At 35.2% G+C, this 18300-nt stretch overlaps 1 protein-coding gene across 1 annotated transcript; it reads left to right on the top strand.

Annotated features, from left to right (window-relative positions):
* The first annotated feature begins 509 nt into the window (after positions 1–509).
* LOC139875462 (uncharacterized) lies at positions 510–2081 on the top strand. Its single transcript, XM_071862799.1, has one exon. It carries the CDS (start codon positions 510–512, stop codon positions 2079–2081), a length of 1572 nt encoding a protein of 523 aa, XP_071718900.1.
* Positions 2082–18300: the final 16219 nt, after the last annotated feature.

Below are 18300 nucleotides of genomic sequence, written 5' to 3'. Positions count from 1 at the left end.
TTTAATGCAGCCATAACTGAATTGTCGGTTATCAATCTGAGGTGTTTTCGAGCGAATTGTGTTTTTAGATGATTAAACGCTTATGGTAGTATGGTGGAATATAAAAGGTTTTCCGATAGCGACGACGCAAGAATAACGTATATATCGAGACTAACCTTTCTGAGAAGTCGAGGTTAACTTGTTGGAGCTATGATAAAATTGGCTAAATTGGAAAGGGATTACAAAGTTATTTTGGGTAATAATAACACTAAAGAAATTAATACTGATGCGTGTTAAACGTTGACTCAGTCTCCGAGAGTTTTCGAGTTAAAAAGGCAACATAAATTATTACTGCGGCGGACAAGTTTGTCCAGCATATTTCTGACTATCCAATCGTTTCTCCGCCGATTGTGCCGGCAACGCTAGGAGTCTATTCAGGACTAACTGATCCTCTGGATTTTCTGCAACGCTTTGAAGGCGTTGTAAGCACTTACAGCTGGGATGAACCAATCGCGTGCAGAGTTTTTCCTATGGCCCTGCAGGGGTCCGCAAGGGAATGGTTTCACAGTTTGCCATCTCGCAGTATCATTGGCTTTGTGGATCTGCGAGAAAAGTTTTTGCTACAGTTCCAAAATTTGCTACCGCAGAAGAAGACACACATAGAGTGTCACGATATTAAACAAGGCAATAAAGAGACCCTAAGCGCGCTGCTTACGCGGTATATTTACGAATGCCAAAAAATTCCGCGCTTAAATGAAGATCAAAAAATTTCTGGTTTTTTGCATGCTATCAACCCACAGCGGCATCCAACGCTTGTGCGGCGGTTAAGACGCGATGTCCCGCAGACATTCGCGAAAGTACAACAAGAAACTTATGATTATATCCGCGGAGGAGAAGATAGCAGTGTTACCCCCGCATGCGGCTGGGGTAGAGATAAAAATTGGCGTGACGACAATGATAGTTTCAGAGATGGTAACAGTGATAACTACCGCGGTTCAGGCTTTCCGCGTAGAAATGGTGGTGGCGGATTTCAGCGAAATGACCGGTTTCAAGGCCAGAATGATAATCATTCGTATGGTCGCAATAACCGCTATTCCACACGCAAGTGGAATAACGAGTCATTCAATATAATCCAAATGCTAACAAAAACGCCCAAAGAAATCTTAATGCAAGAGCGAGTAGCTAAATCTTTCCCTGATCCGCAGCCTTTGGGGGAAAACAGCAGGCGCGACAGGTCGAAATTTTGTATCTTTCATGACGATTATGGTCATGATACCAATCGTTGCAGAGACTTAGCGGAATTTATTGCGGAAGCATATGTGCAGGGGAAATTGGATCATTTGATAGCGCAAAATGTATCCAGCACTGCGAATGCAATCATTATGCCCGCAGAGGCTAATGGCTCTAATCTCCCAAACGCGGTTGAGCGGAAAGCTCCTGCGGTGAAAAATTTGGGAGTGCGAATGGTAAACAAGAAGGAAAATCAATGCGGTGTAAAAGTGATCAATGTTGTGGAAGTGCAAGGTGCATTGTCAGTAATGCAAATTTCTGCGCAAATTGTTAGCTGGAAATGTCCATCTATCACATTTCCACCTGCGAGTTCGAATGCGAATAATGATAAGCCCGTGGTTATTGCATGTCGCGTCGCTAATACCGGCATCATAATCATGAAGGTACATGTCGACACTGGCAGCAGTGTCGATATCATGTACGAACAGTGTTTTCTACAGCTACCCGCAGAAATCCGCGCTTTGATGAAACCTACTGCGGTTTCGTTGGCCGGATTCTCAGGAGAATCATCATGGCCTGTTGGCCAAATTGAATTGAAAATGGAGTTGGTTGACGACAGCGATGAGTCGCTAACACGTCAGGCTTTGTTGAATTTGTATGTTATGCGAAATCAATCGCGGTTCAATATGATATTTGGCCGCACAGCTTTGCGCATGTTTGGCGCTATACCGTCGACTATACACGGTATGCTAAAGTTTTCAGCCAAAAAGGGCATTGGTACGCTGATATCTGCGGAAATGGAGCCTTCTTGTGCTATGATTATGTCGAGTGCAGACATGTGTGTTGAAGGGCATTCAGTTACCCCAGTTTAACGCGAAAATGAATAATGACATGTTGTATTGAAATCTCGCTAATATGCGCAATGTTATGTTTGAATATTGTAATGCACAATGTTGTAACGCGAATGAGTAATGCAAAGTTAATTTCAGTGTTAGTACTTGTTTCTTTAAACAGCGAAAACACTGCGTGTGGCCACGCGCAGTGCTTCTTCGCAGAATACAATTACTTAGCTTTTTATAACACTAAGTTAACATTTGCTCTGCGGATACTTTAAGTGTGGCGACATTGTTTTCGCTGAAAAACAAAGCCCACTTAAAATGATATATAAATGCATAAAAGTATAGCGAAACGCTTCGCGGATAAACCAAGTGATGAAATTGCCCACTTGAGTAAAATATTAAAATTGCGAAAGGATAAAATTTTCCTAAGTGTTTGATCTTGCCAACACCTAGATGCTTCGCAATGCTAAATTTACCTAAGGATCGTTTTGTCGGACTTAGAAGATTCATAATGATAAAAGATTGTTTCGCACAAAGTACGCTTTATTATGTGCACAATAATAAACGCCGAAATTGCAAAGGACAAGTCTGAATTATGAATATTAATTGCAAAGCGCTATATAAATAAAATGTTGCAACTGCGAAAGATGAAATGCGGAATATATTACATTAAAAAAGCGAACAAGTCGCTAAGGTATTACAAAAAGCAATTCTAAGATTGCAAGCATACAATTACATCAGCGAAGTAAAAATTAAAGCTCAAGCGCTTTAATATCAGCGAGTGTTACATCCTCGCGTTCGCATAACTCATTAAGTGCCGGGATACTCACTTTCTCTACTTCTTTCTTGGCCACCTCTAATGCTTCGCGAGCATCATCGGTTGAGCATATCTCGGCGGCTAAGTCAGATGGTAGGGGCTTGGTGAGATCTTCGAGCTTGCAAAGCATGTCATGCCATTCACAGCGAGCGGCAAGTATAGCGGCTTGCGAATAAGCTTCAAACTTTTCGGTGACAGGTTGCGAATCCATCACCTTCTTTGCGAATTGAGGAAGGTACTTAACAAGTTGAGCGAAATTATTTTCTGCAATGTTCGCTCTCTTGTTATGTTTAACCACAGCTTCCTTCGCTTTTGCTAACTCCTTTTTTAATCGTTCCGCTCTAAGATATTGAGAGTTCGCAACGTTAACTGCTTTTTCGCGTTCATCGGCTAAGTCGCTGAATCGACTAAAGCTATCCATAGTGAGACAAAGCGAGTCATACATGTTGTATAACCGCCGTCTCGCAGTTTCAGCCAATGACAACCTGCTAAGCCTCCCTTTGGTTTCATCTGGCACAAAATTTTGAAAATCACGGTAAAGCTTGTTGGCTTCTGCATCGGCAATAGCTTCCTCTGGATCTACGTCATCTCCTTCTCCTTCATTAGACGCCTCTGCGTCAGAAGGATGAGAGGGGCCTTGGTCAGACTCGCCTACAGCACTTGAGGGAGCGCGGCCCCTAATGTTGTAGCGCGGGGCAGATTCACCAGGAGATCCTGGAATGACAATTGCAGAAAAGTTAATAAATATCGCGAAAATTTTGCATAATATGCGCACATATAATTAGCAGTTGAAAAATAATAATAACGTACTAGCTTCTTGTTCGGCAAGAGTGCGAATACGTTTTTTGCGCGGAGTTGGAGAACCTTCCGCTACCTTTCTTTTCCCGCGGTCCTCGCTACCGGGGATAGAACGATCATTGATGATTGGCTCATCAATCAAGATAATATCGCCCTCGCCGACCTTTGGGCGTCGGGCAGGGCAGATACCGCTAACGTCAGCGGTCCTCATCATGAGATCAAGAGGAATCTCTGTAAAATAATGCGAAACGTTATATAAAATAACATATAGACTGCGAAATATGTTAAAAATTATGCGAAAGATATAAGCGAAAATACCATTTTTCGCTGAATCAACCAGAAGAGCGTCATGGTCGCTCCAGGGCCATTGGATGGAAACGCCTCCAATGTACAGCGGTACATTGGAGTACGGCCTAATAATAATGCCCGCTTTTTTGAAAATTGCTAGAACATCATTCTCAAGATCGTCGAGAACAGGTGTTTCATTTATTTCAGGGTCCATCTTATCGCACCACTCTCTTGGGATGCGGCTATCGACATATGCAGTGTCGTTGATATAAAAAAATGAATTGCGCCAATTCCCGATGGAATCTTTTGGCGATAACATGTTACCTTGCTTACTGCGGAATGAGAACCATCCCACGTCGTATAAAATCAAGCTATTAAGCATGCGGAAAACATTTAATAAAGGCTGTTTATTGTTCGCGTTGCAGAACATCTCGAAAAGCACAATTTTATTCACCGCGTTAGGGTGAAGCTGTGCTAGTGCGACTTTATAGTATTCGCACACGCTGTGAAAAAACCGGGTTAAGGGTAAACGCAGGTTACCCTGCGAAATTGCAGATTCATAAATTGTAATTTTCCCCTTGGGGGGAGTGTTAGCTCGATCCTCTGACAAAGGGGCGGATGGTACAAACTGCCCAAGTGGCGTGTACCACTCCCTAAGAGTTTGAATCTTAGCTTCCGTCATATGCGACACAAAGCCGCCGGGCGTGTGTAACGAACCAGAAGCAGCCATTGTAGATTTGAAATGATGAAATTAAATATGCAAGTTGTGAGATCAAAGTATGAATTGAGAAGCTGGTAGGCTAAATTGATTGATTGCTAAGTATGCTTGTGATTGCGAGAATGAAATTGATTGCGAATTGGGAAAGTGAAAAGTTTTTGTGCGGAGATCTACGCTATTTATAATCAGGGATTGAGCGAGCAAGTGGAAAGGGTAATCATTATTTTTAACGGCTGTAATTACTGTGACTCGTAAAACGGTAAAAATTGAGCCGTTAAAATAAGCTGATTTGACAGAATGGCGGAAAGTTACCGTTGTAATTACGCGTATCGCCTAATTAAAACAACGGTAATAATTGGCCAGTTAAAAACACGCAATGCGGACAGCGAAATATTTTAAGATACACTTCTTAAATTTTTAGAGTTTATCATGATGCATTTACTTCGCGAAAATGCATCATAATAAACTGGGGGGACTTGATCATATACATAGCATTGTATATGTATATTTTTATTGCTAAAGGCAAAAACAGAACTGCGCGGATTATAAAGCAAAGTTATGCGGTGCTCGCTAAAAATAAACACTGCGGTTTGGTATTCGCTGAAATACAAAACTGCGGTTCGACTCGCTGATTTTCTGCGGAGAGCGGAGCATCTCGCAGACCGCAGAAAACACGGGTACTATAAATAGAGAGCGTGGCCTCTCATTTATAGGTTGTTGATTCTCGGACATTTGCCTAAGACTATTGTGAATTTCACTTGTGACTTTGCCCAAGGACTTTTCACATTGAGTTAAGGTGAATCATGCTAATCGATAACGAAGACCGGGTCGGGGTGGTTGATCACTTGATTGCTAAAGTGAAAAACGATCATCGGGGCCCAAAATAGTTGCACAACATCCCATACTCCATTATAATCTTATTGCACTCAATCCGTAATTAAGTAACATGATTAATTAAGGATTGATCACATAACTATACGCAAGAATATTTTCTACCAGAGATGAGGTGTGGTTAGTTCATTCTCTCGATCGAAATGTTTTCAAGGATTATGAAAGGTTTGAACGCGAATTGTAATTGTCAAGGTACAAATGAGGTTTAGAATGAAATCAAGTGGCAAACTTGAAGAATTGTTTAGTTTCATATGTTATAATCAATATTTTAATTTATTTTAATTGTCCAAAGTTAGCAGTCCAATAGTCCGATAGTCCAATAGTTCGATAGTTCAATGATTCATATATAATTTAATATATAATACGAATTAAATAATACGTATCGTGGCCCGTGTACCGGTCTCAGTGTCGATCACAACTCAAACCATATATATATTTTGGAATCCACCTCAACCCTGTATAGCCAACTATAGAGTGTCTATGGTCGTTCCGAAATATATATATAGATGGGTCGATATGATAAGTCGAAACTTTGTATACGAGTCCCGTTATTTATAGTGCGTAAAATAAATAAATATATATCATGACCCATTATACAACGTGTTGTCTCAGAATTAATTCGACGTATTGTTGTACATGTGTCCCGACAGTGCAGAAATTAAAATTGCGAGAATGTAAATTGCAATAAATTAAATGTTAATCAGTTAGCTGGGAACAGTTAGCCGGAACAGTTAGCGTGAAATCCTATCACAATTTCTATTAATTAAATCGTTTGTTTCTAACACTTTTTATTTTTGTCCAATGTTTTCTTCGTTATGCCACTTGTTGATTCTGATAGATCAAAATCCAAATATGAAACTTGAATAGAAATGGTTATTCTGTGGTGAACGGATACATATATCGGTAGTTGTAAGTAGGATAGTAAATGATCGTTGAATCAGATTTGAAGAATGTACAGTGTAACTTATTAATGTGCATTCTAAATATTCCTCGGGTACTACCCACCTGTTAAAATATTTTCATCATTAACAGTTTGTACGAAATAATTTTTAATTACAATATTTATGAAAATATACTTGCATATATATTTTCATCGGATGTAATCATGGATTTAATGAGTCAATAAGATATTATATGTAACGACCCGGAAATTTCCGACCAAATTTAAACCTTAAACTTTACATGTTTCTGACACGATAAGCAAAAATCCGTAATGTTGAGTCTAGAAAATTTTGAAACGATGTTCATATACTCAATTGACCTTCGACTGCTCTCGACGATTCACGAACCATTAAATGTAAATAGATATGTGTGATTTGTTATATCAATATTTTTATCATTTTTATCATTATTAATATTAACAATAACATTATTATTAGTATTAATATTATTATCATTATGATTTGGTAATATAAGAGTTATTAAAATTACCATTCTAAATGCTTACTATTAAAAATTAATATATATATTTTTTTTTAATATAAAAGTATAATTTTTATCATTATTATTTTCACTATTACTATTATGGATATTATTATTATTAATATTGATATAAATAGTATTAATATCTATTAAAATCATTATGTTAAGTACTGTTATCTATATTAAGACATAACTAATTATTATCGTTAATGTAATTATTATTACTATTATTATTTATAAGTATTATTATTATTATTATTATTAATATTTATATAATAATTAATAATATTCATTGTATATATATCCAAATTAGAAATAGATAGAATCGGTTGCATCTCATAATCAAACTGTATTTGATTTTGTCTCATACCTTTGATCAGTTTACAAACGGAATCCTATTGTTCAGATACAAACAAATGATTTTTACATCTGGTTATCTCTTTTATTTTTTTATTTCTTCTCCTGTTCCAGATTGGTACTTGTTGTCGACCAATTGACCCTTAAATAATTCGATTTGGTCTGTAAATATGAACTAACTCACTCAATTATTTCATCACTACAACCAATTATCAATTACAAACAACACCGCATGATAAATTTTTCTGTTTCTTCAATCTTTTATCAAGTCTCATGATCACTCCCACCTTTCACCACCATGTACAACACCTTCTGTTACAGCCACCTCGAACCACCCTTTGAACGATTCAATCCACTACCCAATCAATAATTAGACACCACTTTACTGCTATAAATTACAGTAGGAAAACAGTCCAAATGACGCCTACTGCATCTCCTCTTTTATTGCTGCTGTATACTACCTTGGATCATCACCAAACCATCACTTTGGTCCCTATTTTACACCATCATCCATCACCTTTTACTGCTGCACTTCGTTCCGTTTCTGTTTCAAACACTCACGATCACCTGCACCATTTTTCTTCTTAATCGAAACCCATTCGAATATTTTTTTTCTTTCTCTTTCTTTTCCTCCTCTTTGCTTTTTCCTCCGCTACTGCTACTGCAGTTTCCTTCTGTCTTCTTTCTATTTGTAACCCTATCAACCACCATTCAATTGTTTGCTCTTACTGCATACAACAACTAATACTATGTTGTTCTTCCTGGTTGCATCGTGAATCACTGTCAAACCAGGTTAAAACATGCAAGTATTATTGTTTAATTCCTAGTTCTTATTTATATTCGAATAACAACACTTGGTGTTGTTAAAGTTTTAAAATTTCTAGAGAGTGCTCCTTTCTTTTTAAATATGGCAGACACTTCCCATCCCATTTGATTTAATAAAGTAACTAAGTAATGCCAAGTTGATGTATAAACAAATAATGAAAAAGCAAGATTGTCGTGAAGCATGTGAAGCTAAACAAAAAAGTTGATCAACTTGTGAAAGATGCATTTTAATAGTTAGGTATTAGTGGGTCAATTACAAGTGGGATTAGACACAAAGTAGGCGACCATTTTGAAAAGTGACGAGTGGAAATGAATTGTTATACGGTTTCTGTGAAATCGCATGATGATGATGATGATAGTTTACGATTAAGGATGATGGTGTATAGCATAGATGATGATATACATATATATTATGGTGTTGGCTAAATGAAATGATTATCGTGATTAGCATTAGATTAAGATAGATGATGGAAATGATAATGATACATGTATGATGTTAGATGATGATAATGATACGGTACAAAATGATGGTAAACCTAAACGTTTGCATATATTTTTTTCTCTCCTGGACCCAATCACAACAACTCCCATTCTCAATTAATTTGGGCCGTAATATGTTATACATGGGATTTCTGCTTGGGCCGTACACTAGTGTTTTATATGTGCTAGAACCGTAAACGAGTGCTAAACTAGTGTAGACGTCCCATGATGTAAAGATGTGAGGATTATGGGACGATAAGAAAATGATGCGTATGAGTTAAGATTATGGTGATATGATTTTCATGACGATAACGATGAAAGATGAGAATGAACGAGGGAGATAATGTCGTGATATTGTTGAATAATGAGTATGATTTAGTTGATGACGATGAAGTGATGAATACGGATGTATGATGTTAGTGACAAGAATGAGATTATGATATATGATTTCGATCATGAATTATTTATGACTTATCATTAAGATTATGATCGTGATTATAAACATGATAATGATAAGATGACCATGATATAAGAATGACGGTGATATTAGATCATGATAGCGATGATGAGATGATAAGTGTTTGATGAAGACGAACTAAATAAATCATGCGGGTTTATATCAAAACAATTCGTTGGTTTGTTGGTTTAAATGTTTTATCGAATTAGCGGGACGTCGCGGGTTGAAACCCGGACTTGGGCATTATATTTAGGGCTACTTCCTTAAGGTATTATTTATCTAGTTATTATTATTATCATTATTATTATTGTTATTACTATTATTATTAAAAATTAATTTATATTAATAATACCATTAATATTATTATTAGTATCATTTTTAAACTATTATTTATATTAAAAGTACCATTTTTACTATTATTATTATTAGAGAAACTATTATCATTATCAATATTATTTTATCAAATAACTATTAGTAATATATGAAAATTTGTTCGATTTCGATTATACGTTTTAATAGATATACAAATGATATAGGTTCGTGAATCCGAGGCCAACCCTATACTTGATCAATGATGTTATATGTATTTTTACTACAAAATACATTAGGTGAGTATATAGTCCCACTTTTAAACTCTAAATATTTCGGGATGAGAATACATGTATTTTATGTTTTACGTTATGGACACAAGTAACTGAAAAATATATTCTACGTTGAGTTGTACCACTGGCATACTTCCCTGTAGCTTGGTAACTAATATTTACAGCGGTATTGTAAACGCGAATCCTGTTGATAGATCTATCGGGCCTGACAACCCCAACCGGACTGGACGACCAGTATTCAACGGTTGCACAGTACTTCGTTTCATGACTACACTTGGTACGGTGTAGTAAGATTTCATAATAAAGGGAATATGCGACGTGATTAAATGTTAAGTATGGTTACCAAGTGCTCAACCACTTAGAATATTTTTATTAAAATGTTTACATATGAAATCTTGTGGTCCATTGTTATAACGCCGCTAGCATCAAACCTATATATCTTACCAACTTTATGTTGACTTTTTAAAACATGTTTATTCTCAGGTATGATTTAAGTCTTCCGCTGTGCAATAGCTCATATTAAGGACCTTACTTGGAATCGATCATCGCGATGGAACCAACTGTTGAAGATTCCGTCCGGGAGGATTAGTTCGGGTTTCTACATTATACTCATTTGATTTATTGTTAGCACTTGATTACATGATCTCTAAAACATTATAGATTACATAATTGCCGTATCGGACAAAGGTAAATGAGGTAGAACAATACGTAGAACGAAATTAATCGATGTAGAACGATATGTAAAACGAGGATTATACTTGAAGTACAGATGATGATATTGAGGCGTGTGATGTTAATATCCGAGGTACAGACCGTGACGTTGAGATTTATGACGTGATTGTGGTTGGGGAGTTAAGAGTATTGTCGGCGTTGATGATGGTGGTACGGATTATGCTGCTGGTGCTGCTGCTGGTGTTTGCAACCTTCGCACCATGTTCTCCAAAGCCGTTACACGAGCGTGAATTTCGTTATCTTCTTCTATTATTCTAGGATGATTGGCGGTTGGGACGAGCGAATGAATAAGATTCGAAATATGGGATAGTATATAATCATGACGAGATACTCTAGAAATGAGAGAGAAAATGGTTTCTCGAATAGGTTTGTCGGTAAGTGCTTTCAGGTTCATCGTCAGGAGGGCAATTTGAGAAGAATCTTTAACGTGAAATGATTTTCGAATATAGAATGATATTCTAACTTCATAGGATATCTATAATAATAAAGATTTTGTAGCCTACAGAGAATCTTACGGCATATGACAAGCAAGTCTACAGATGCGCTAAGATATGAATTATCAGATACGCTAAGATATGAATTTCGTCTATACACTATTGATGCACTAAATGCAGTAGGACGTGTGTAGACTTGAGAATGATAGGCATGCAATTTCCTAAGGATGATAAGCAGATGATTTCCGACTAGAAATGATAAGCAAAACTTTTGACAGGCAGACACGGTCAAAGTCCAGACTCACTAATGTATCCTAACCTCTGTTGCAAAACACCCCGTCTCGAGCCGTCTCGACGCCCGTCTCAACAGTTTTGTGACTAGCCCGTCCCGTCTCAAAGAAAACCGTCTAATATGACAGTCAACGGTCAAAATTCGGGTCAAAGTTCAAAAAAATCGGGTCAAAGTCGGTCAAAATTCAGAAAAGCCAGAAAATCGGTGAAATATATTGTATTTTAGTTTGAATTTTTTTGTATTAAATTAACAATGATAGCAATTATGGGTACAAATTAATCAATTAAAGTTTTTCGCTTTGAAATATGTATACATATATGCATTTATATACTTATATATTTAAAAGTCAACTTTGGTCAACGTCCGTCTCGACCCCGTCTCGAACGTCTCGACCTTTTTAGGACCCGACCGTCTCGACCCCGTCTTACGTCTTTTGCAACCTTGATCCTAACAACTACCAGTTAGACACACTAATGGGAGACCTGGTTCGCTAAGACCAACGCTCTGATACCAACTGAAAGGTCCGCGACTAATCCTCCCGGATGGAATCTTCAACAGTTGGTTCCATCGCGATGATCGACTCCAAGTACTGTCCTTAAAATGAGCAAATGCACAGCGGAAGACTTAATTCGTACCTGAGAATAACATACTTTAAAACGTCAACATAAAGTTGGTGAGATATATAGGTTTGATGCTAGCAGCGTTATAACTATGGACCACAAAATTTCATATACATACATAATACACTTCTCGTGTATGAAAAGTCGTTGAGCACTTGGTAACCATACTTAACATTTAAATCACAGCAGCATATTCTTAAATAAACCCTACACCGTACCAAGTGTAGTAACGAAACGAAGTACTGTGCAACCGTTTAAAACTGGTCGTCCAGCCCGGTTGGGGTTGTCAGGCCCGATAGATCTATCAACAGGATTCGCGTTTACGCTCCTCACGTAAATATTAGCTACCAAGTATAAAGAAATATTCCATGGTACAACTCAACGTAGATTTTATTTTTGATCACTTGTGTCCATAACGTAAATCATTTATAAAAACAGTGCATGTATTCTCAGCCCAAAATATTTAAAGTTTAAAAGGGACTATATACTCACCTAGTGTATTTTGTAGTAAAATACATATAACACCATTGGTAACTTATAAGGTTGGCCTTCGATTCACGAACCTATTATTCAATCATGTATATTAATTCATGTAATGGTAATTGAACAAATATATATATTATTATTTGATAATATAATTGTTATATTAATAAATTATATATTTCATTAATTAATTTAATTATATATATATATATTAAATAGTACATTTTTTATATAGCTTAGAAAATATCATTTTTTTTAATAATAATAATAATAATAAAGTGATTTGTAACAAAAATATATTTATCTGTAATAATACTGAAAATGTTAAGAATGATAATAATAATAAAGATAATAATAATTCCTACTAATAAATATAATAAATTTAATCAAAATGTTAATTTTAAATAAAAGATAGTTTTAATAAAATGATAATTTTGTAAATTTTAATTAAAACGATATTTTTAGTAATATCGATAATAGTAGTATTAATACTGATAATAATAATAATAACTATAATAATACTTTTATTAATATTAGTAGTAATAACAATACTAAGTGATAATAATAATTAGTTATGATAGTAATATTATTAATAACAATGTTAATAGTAAATATAATTACTATAATCTTAATAATAATAATAATAAGTGATAAATAATAATAATAAAAGATTTTTGATAACTAAATATACCTTTCAAAGCTTTCTTAAAAAAATTGCCCAATATCGGGTTCGAACCCACGACCTTTTGTACACATGCTAACACGTTCAACCAGCTAGGCTGGCTTGTATTTCAGTTATAATACGAGTTCTTATTTAATTAAGCTGTTCTATGTTAACCTTCTTCTTCATCAATTTGCAAATACAACAGAGATCAAAACTAACATACAACTAATTTCTTATATGATTTTAGGATTTCAGTGAACCATAACCGATCCTCTACTCGACTTAAATCAACAAAAAGTAAAAAAAAAAACACAGAGTTCTTCTGCTTGCTATTCGTGACCCGAGGGAAGAACCAAAAATGGGTTTTCAACTTTAAGATCGTTTTACATAATCTTTATAACATGAAATATCTTATAAATGATTTCTTAAAACTATCTAAACCGTCAATTGATACAGAAACAGCCTATAATTTACGAATTCGAATAAAAAAATAATCTGTTGACTTTTGAAGAACAACTTTGATTTCTAAAATTCGTATTCGATATGTAAAATTAGGTTTTAAAACTTTGCAGGTAATTTAAACGTGAGATTTCTAACATAAAAGCATTTAAGGATTTTCAATTTTGATTCATAATCGGGTTTTGTCTCAAAAGTTGAAGAGCAGAGGTCTCGGGTCTGTTTCCCTTGGGTTTTCTGTGTTCAATTGCGAAAGGAAAATACCAGATATCATGTAATATAGCAGATAAATCGATACTGTATTCAAAATTGATGGATTGCTGTTGAATTTTGGATTATGCAGACATAATCCCACGGGTAAACAGAAATTAAAGAAAAAAATATAACAGATATGAAGGTGCTGTAATCCATCACGCGTTTAAAAAAAATATATATTGTTATCTGCATTATCCGTATTTTATATGTATATTTGTATATATCAGGATATTAAATTATATATATTTATTTATCTGAATATTCTTATAAAAAAAATAATCGTAATTTATATACTACATATATTTATCTATATCTGATTCTTTTTATATTTAATAATATATCCATATATGTATATAACTATATAATTATTTCTATATATTTCTGTATTTGCATTATAGCTTCGTATTTTATTTTATATATCTGTCTTTTTATATGAATCTTAATATTTAATATATATTTGTAATATTAATACTTTTAATATTATAAATTGTAAATACCGAAAATAATATTTATAACATAAGAATAACAATTGTACAATATTAATAATAATAACATAAAATAATAATAATAGCAATAATAAGTAATCATAATAATAATTATGTACATGATAACAATAATAGTATTAATAATAATAATAATACCATTTATATGTCATATATATTGAAATAGTTCTGATTTTAATATTAAAATGTTAACAATAATAAAAGTAGTAATAATAGTATTATTTCAACAACAAAATTTTCAACTTGATAATATGAGTTACTTATACTAATCTATACACATTATTAATTGAATATTTAACATATAATTATCAATTATGTATTGTAATCATATATATATATATATATATATATATATATATACATATTTATTAGACATAGTATTAACAATTATACAAACATTAATGCAACTATTAGTAATAATAATAAAAATAATGAATATAATATTTATACACATATTTTTATATTTTTAAATATATATATATATACCTATTTAATAACAACGATTGTTAGTGAATCATTAGGCATGGTCAAAAGGGTAACTACTTATCTAGATATAGATTTCAGACTTTTCTAGACTCAGGAATACAGATTTTACTTATCGTGTTGGAAACATATAGAGATTAGGTTTTAAATTTGGTCGGAAATTTCTGGGTCGTTACATTTTCTCTCAATTCTTCAAAAAGGAATTCATCATCTATTTGAAATCGATCAAGCTTCAATCCAAACAAAGTACATATTTGGAATCCTTGCATCTTCCTCTTCGATTCCATACCGATTTCATCTAATTTGGGTAACTTTCTAAAATCACTAGATTTTGTGTTCTTGATGTTTTTGAGTTATAAAGTTGTTAATTAGTGTCTATGGCTCAAGTCTAACATGATTATGTGTTTGAATTGCTTGATTTGTTATTTGGAAGTAACTTGCATGAACTAGTCAAATGGGTGTGTTTAATCTTGAGTTTTAGATGATTAAATGTTGTTAAATGTTATAGATGCATGTATTAAATGTGTTCCTAGTGTTGCTAGCTTTAATTTGATGTGTAGGTTGCATGAGAAAACTCCATAAACTTGATTAGTGATTTTTGGTGGAATTGAGTTAGGGTTTGATGAACTTGCCATGAAAATTTGGTGCATTGAATGCCATGATTTAGTGTTAGTAAGTAGTTAGTTGTATTGTATGCTCGATTATCTACAAAATGGTGTGTTGTATGTATGCATTGAATGCCCGGAATCATAAATGTGCAATGATGAACTTGAACATTAAATGAGGTGCATTGATTGTTCATTAAGCTAGAATGTCTGTTATTGCAAATGTTGTTTTTGTTTAATGAAATGTGTTTAGTTGCATTCTACGTCAAAAGAGCTTTCTAACGATATAAGGTGCGAGTCCTAAGTGTTAGCGGTTTGTGTTTTATGCACATAAAGGTTTTGAATTGAGACTTGAACATTTGGGACTGGCCAGGCACCAGCACCCGTGCAATGTCGCGGCGCGACAAGTGGGTGCCGCGGCGCGGCATAAGCCGTGCCCAGAATCTGTTACCAATGTCCATTTTAAGAAAAATGTTTGGCACGTTCTAGACCTCCAATTCACATGCAACTTGTTCTAACATGCTTATATATGAAGAACTAGCATAGAAAATTTGTCCGAGACCCGTCCCGAACATGTTGACTTTTTCGTTGACTTTGACCGACCAAAGTTTGACTTTTTGTCAAACTTAACCAATTGATTATGCAATCTTTCTAACATGATTCTATACTTGTATCTTGCATGAAACTTGACAATTTGATTCACATGCTACATAATCGAGTCGTATTGAGCCATAGGACTAATTGAACATCTTTGACCCTTCGTGACTATCGTTATTGATACAACCTATTTGTTTAGGTCAAGACTAGCATTTTTCTTTGCACACGTTACTTGTCGAAGTACTTAATTACTCTTGCAATCAAAGGTGAGATCATAGTCCCACTTTTACTCTTTTGAACTTACTTCTGGGATGAGAAAACATAAACATTTCTTTTAAACTAAGTGAACACAAGTAGAGGAAAACAAACATTCTACATACGAGTTTAGAACATAAATCCTCAATTCAATTATCATTAGTTACATTTGCAGTGTGTAAGTGTAGGCGTGAACTTATGTTGTATGGCCATATGGGTTTGACAAACCCTCATCTTTGACGGTTCGCTACCGCCTACGGATGAAATATATTTTCGGGAAACAGTGTTGTTCTAGCACTATGAATGGGGTATCAACGGACGGAACGTTAAGCCTTGATAATTGGGTGCTCGTGAATATTAACTTTTAGAATGTACTATTATATTATCGATGTTACAAATCTTGTGGTTCGACTTACTTTTACTCACTTGCTTATTTAAACCTATGATTTCACCAACGTTTTCGTTGACAGATTCTCTATGTTTTTCTCAGGTCCTTGAACTTAGGTGATACATGCTTCCGCACATACTTTTTGATACTTGCATTGGATGTCGAGTATATTGCATACGTGGAGCGTCTTTTTGGCTACTTTAAATGGTGTCGCATGTGTTTCATATAAACTTTAGACATTGTTATGTACTTGTTATGGGAACTTCTTTTGTAAACTTTGAAACATCCTTATTTATGAAATGAATGCGACATATTTTCGGTCAAACTTTGTTATAAAGACTTATGACCATGTAATGGACCATACGTAGATGACGCCGTCATTTGACGATTTGTCGGGGTCGCTACAGTCAAGACTCGACTTTAGTCACTAAAGCTAGTGAAATAAGTCTACAAACCCCAACTAACACCAACTTAGGGCAATCCATGCCCATTTCACCCAAACTAGGTCAACATTACCCATTTGACCCATTACAACACCCACACTTACAAACTTAGTCAAACATGACCCAAATTGCATCTCTTTCAAGTTTAACAAGTGTATTAGTGACCAAAAACGCCATTTAACATTTAAAATCCACAATCCATAAGACCAAACCCTAGGTTATGGCCATTTGGGTTTACTTTCACTAACCTAACCCAATTTCACCCATTTTAACCCCAAATGGGTTATACAAGTCTCTAGTGGCCAAAACCTTATCCATAAACCAATTAAAACTCAAGACATAGAGTTAAGACTTACCAAGACCACCAAGATGTAGCCAAAGACGCAAGGAACAACTTTAATACTCGGGTTTGGGCAAGATTCAACATTCTTCTTCACTAAAACAAGCCTTCTCACTCTTAAAGGGTCACTCTCTCTCTAGAATTTAATTTGGGGTAGAAGAAGGGAGTGTTTAATGAAATGAGATAAGGTTGGATCAGCAATAAAGTCCACAAAACCGGCCCTATGGGAAATGACCACAAATCCCTCAAAAGATTCTATTTTTAAAGGTTAAAAATGTCAAACAACACGTTTTGTCGCGTTACGCGACCATGTGTCGCGTTCCGCGACTCACAATACGCGATAAGGATTTTTCGAATGCGATATCTAAACAGTAGGCTAGGATCTGGGGCCGTCGCGTTTTGGTGCACAATGTCGCGGTTCGCAATAGCCTGGGACGCGATAGGACACACTCGAACGCGACTCAGGGTCTGATTGGCCATTTTTCTAAAATTTTTAACACATAAACAAACACAAACAACTACGGATACGATATAAAACGTTCACGAGGCTAAATACGCACCTTGACATACATTTGGGAAGAACGGGATGTTACAACTCTCCCCCACTTAAATCGGAGCGCGTCCTCGCGATCCAAGCCGCATGACACAAGGGAAGATAAACCAATACATATTTTTCGGGCTCCCAAGTAAACTCAGAACCTTTACTACGACGCCATTGGACCTTGAAGGTCCTCACCTCTTTGTTACGCAACAACTTTACCTTCTCATCAAGTATAGCAATCGGCTCTTCCACATATTCTAACTTGTTGTTTAGCTCGATTTCGACTAATGGCATCCAAGAAGAATCATCCGCAAGACACTTACGGAGGTGGGAAACATGAAATGTGTTATGGATCCCCGCAAGTTCTTCGGGTAATTCTAATCGATACGCAACTTCACCAACAAGAGCTAACACCTTAAATGGCCCAATAAACCGAGGAGCTAACTTTCCTCGTTTTCGAAATCGAATAATACCCTTCCATGGCGAAACCTTAAGCATCACCATAT

Source organism: Rutidosis leptorrhynchoides, chromosome 11, assembly GCF_046630445.1.
Source record: "Rutidosis leptorrhynchoides isolate AG116_Rl617_1_P2 chromosome 11, CSIRO_AGI_Rlap_v1, whole genome shotgun sequence".
Taxonomy (NCBI): domain Eukaryota; kingdom Viridiplantae; phylum Streptophyta; class Magnoliopsida; order Asterales; family Asteraceae; genus Rutidosis; species Rutidosis leptorrhynchoides.
Note: the sequence above shows the minus strand (reverse complement) of the source record. Positions and strands in the feature narration are given on the sequence as shown.

Coding starts and splice junctions, on each gene's coding strand:
- LOC139875462 (XM_071862799.1), top strand. CDS start 510: ATGGCCCTGCAGGGGTCCGCAAGGGAATGGTTTCACAGTTTGCCATCT.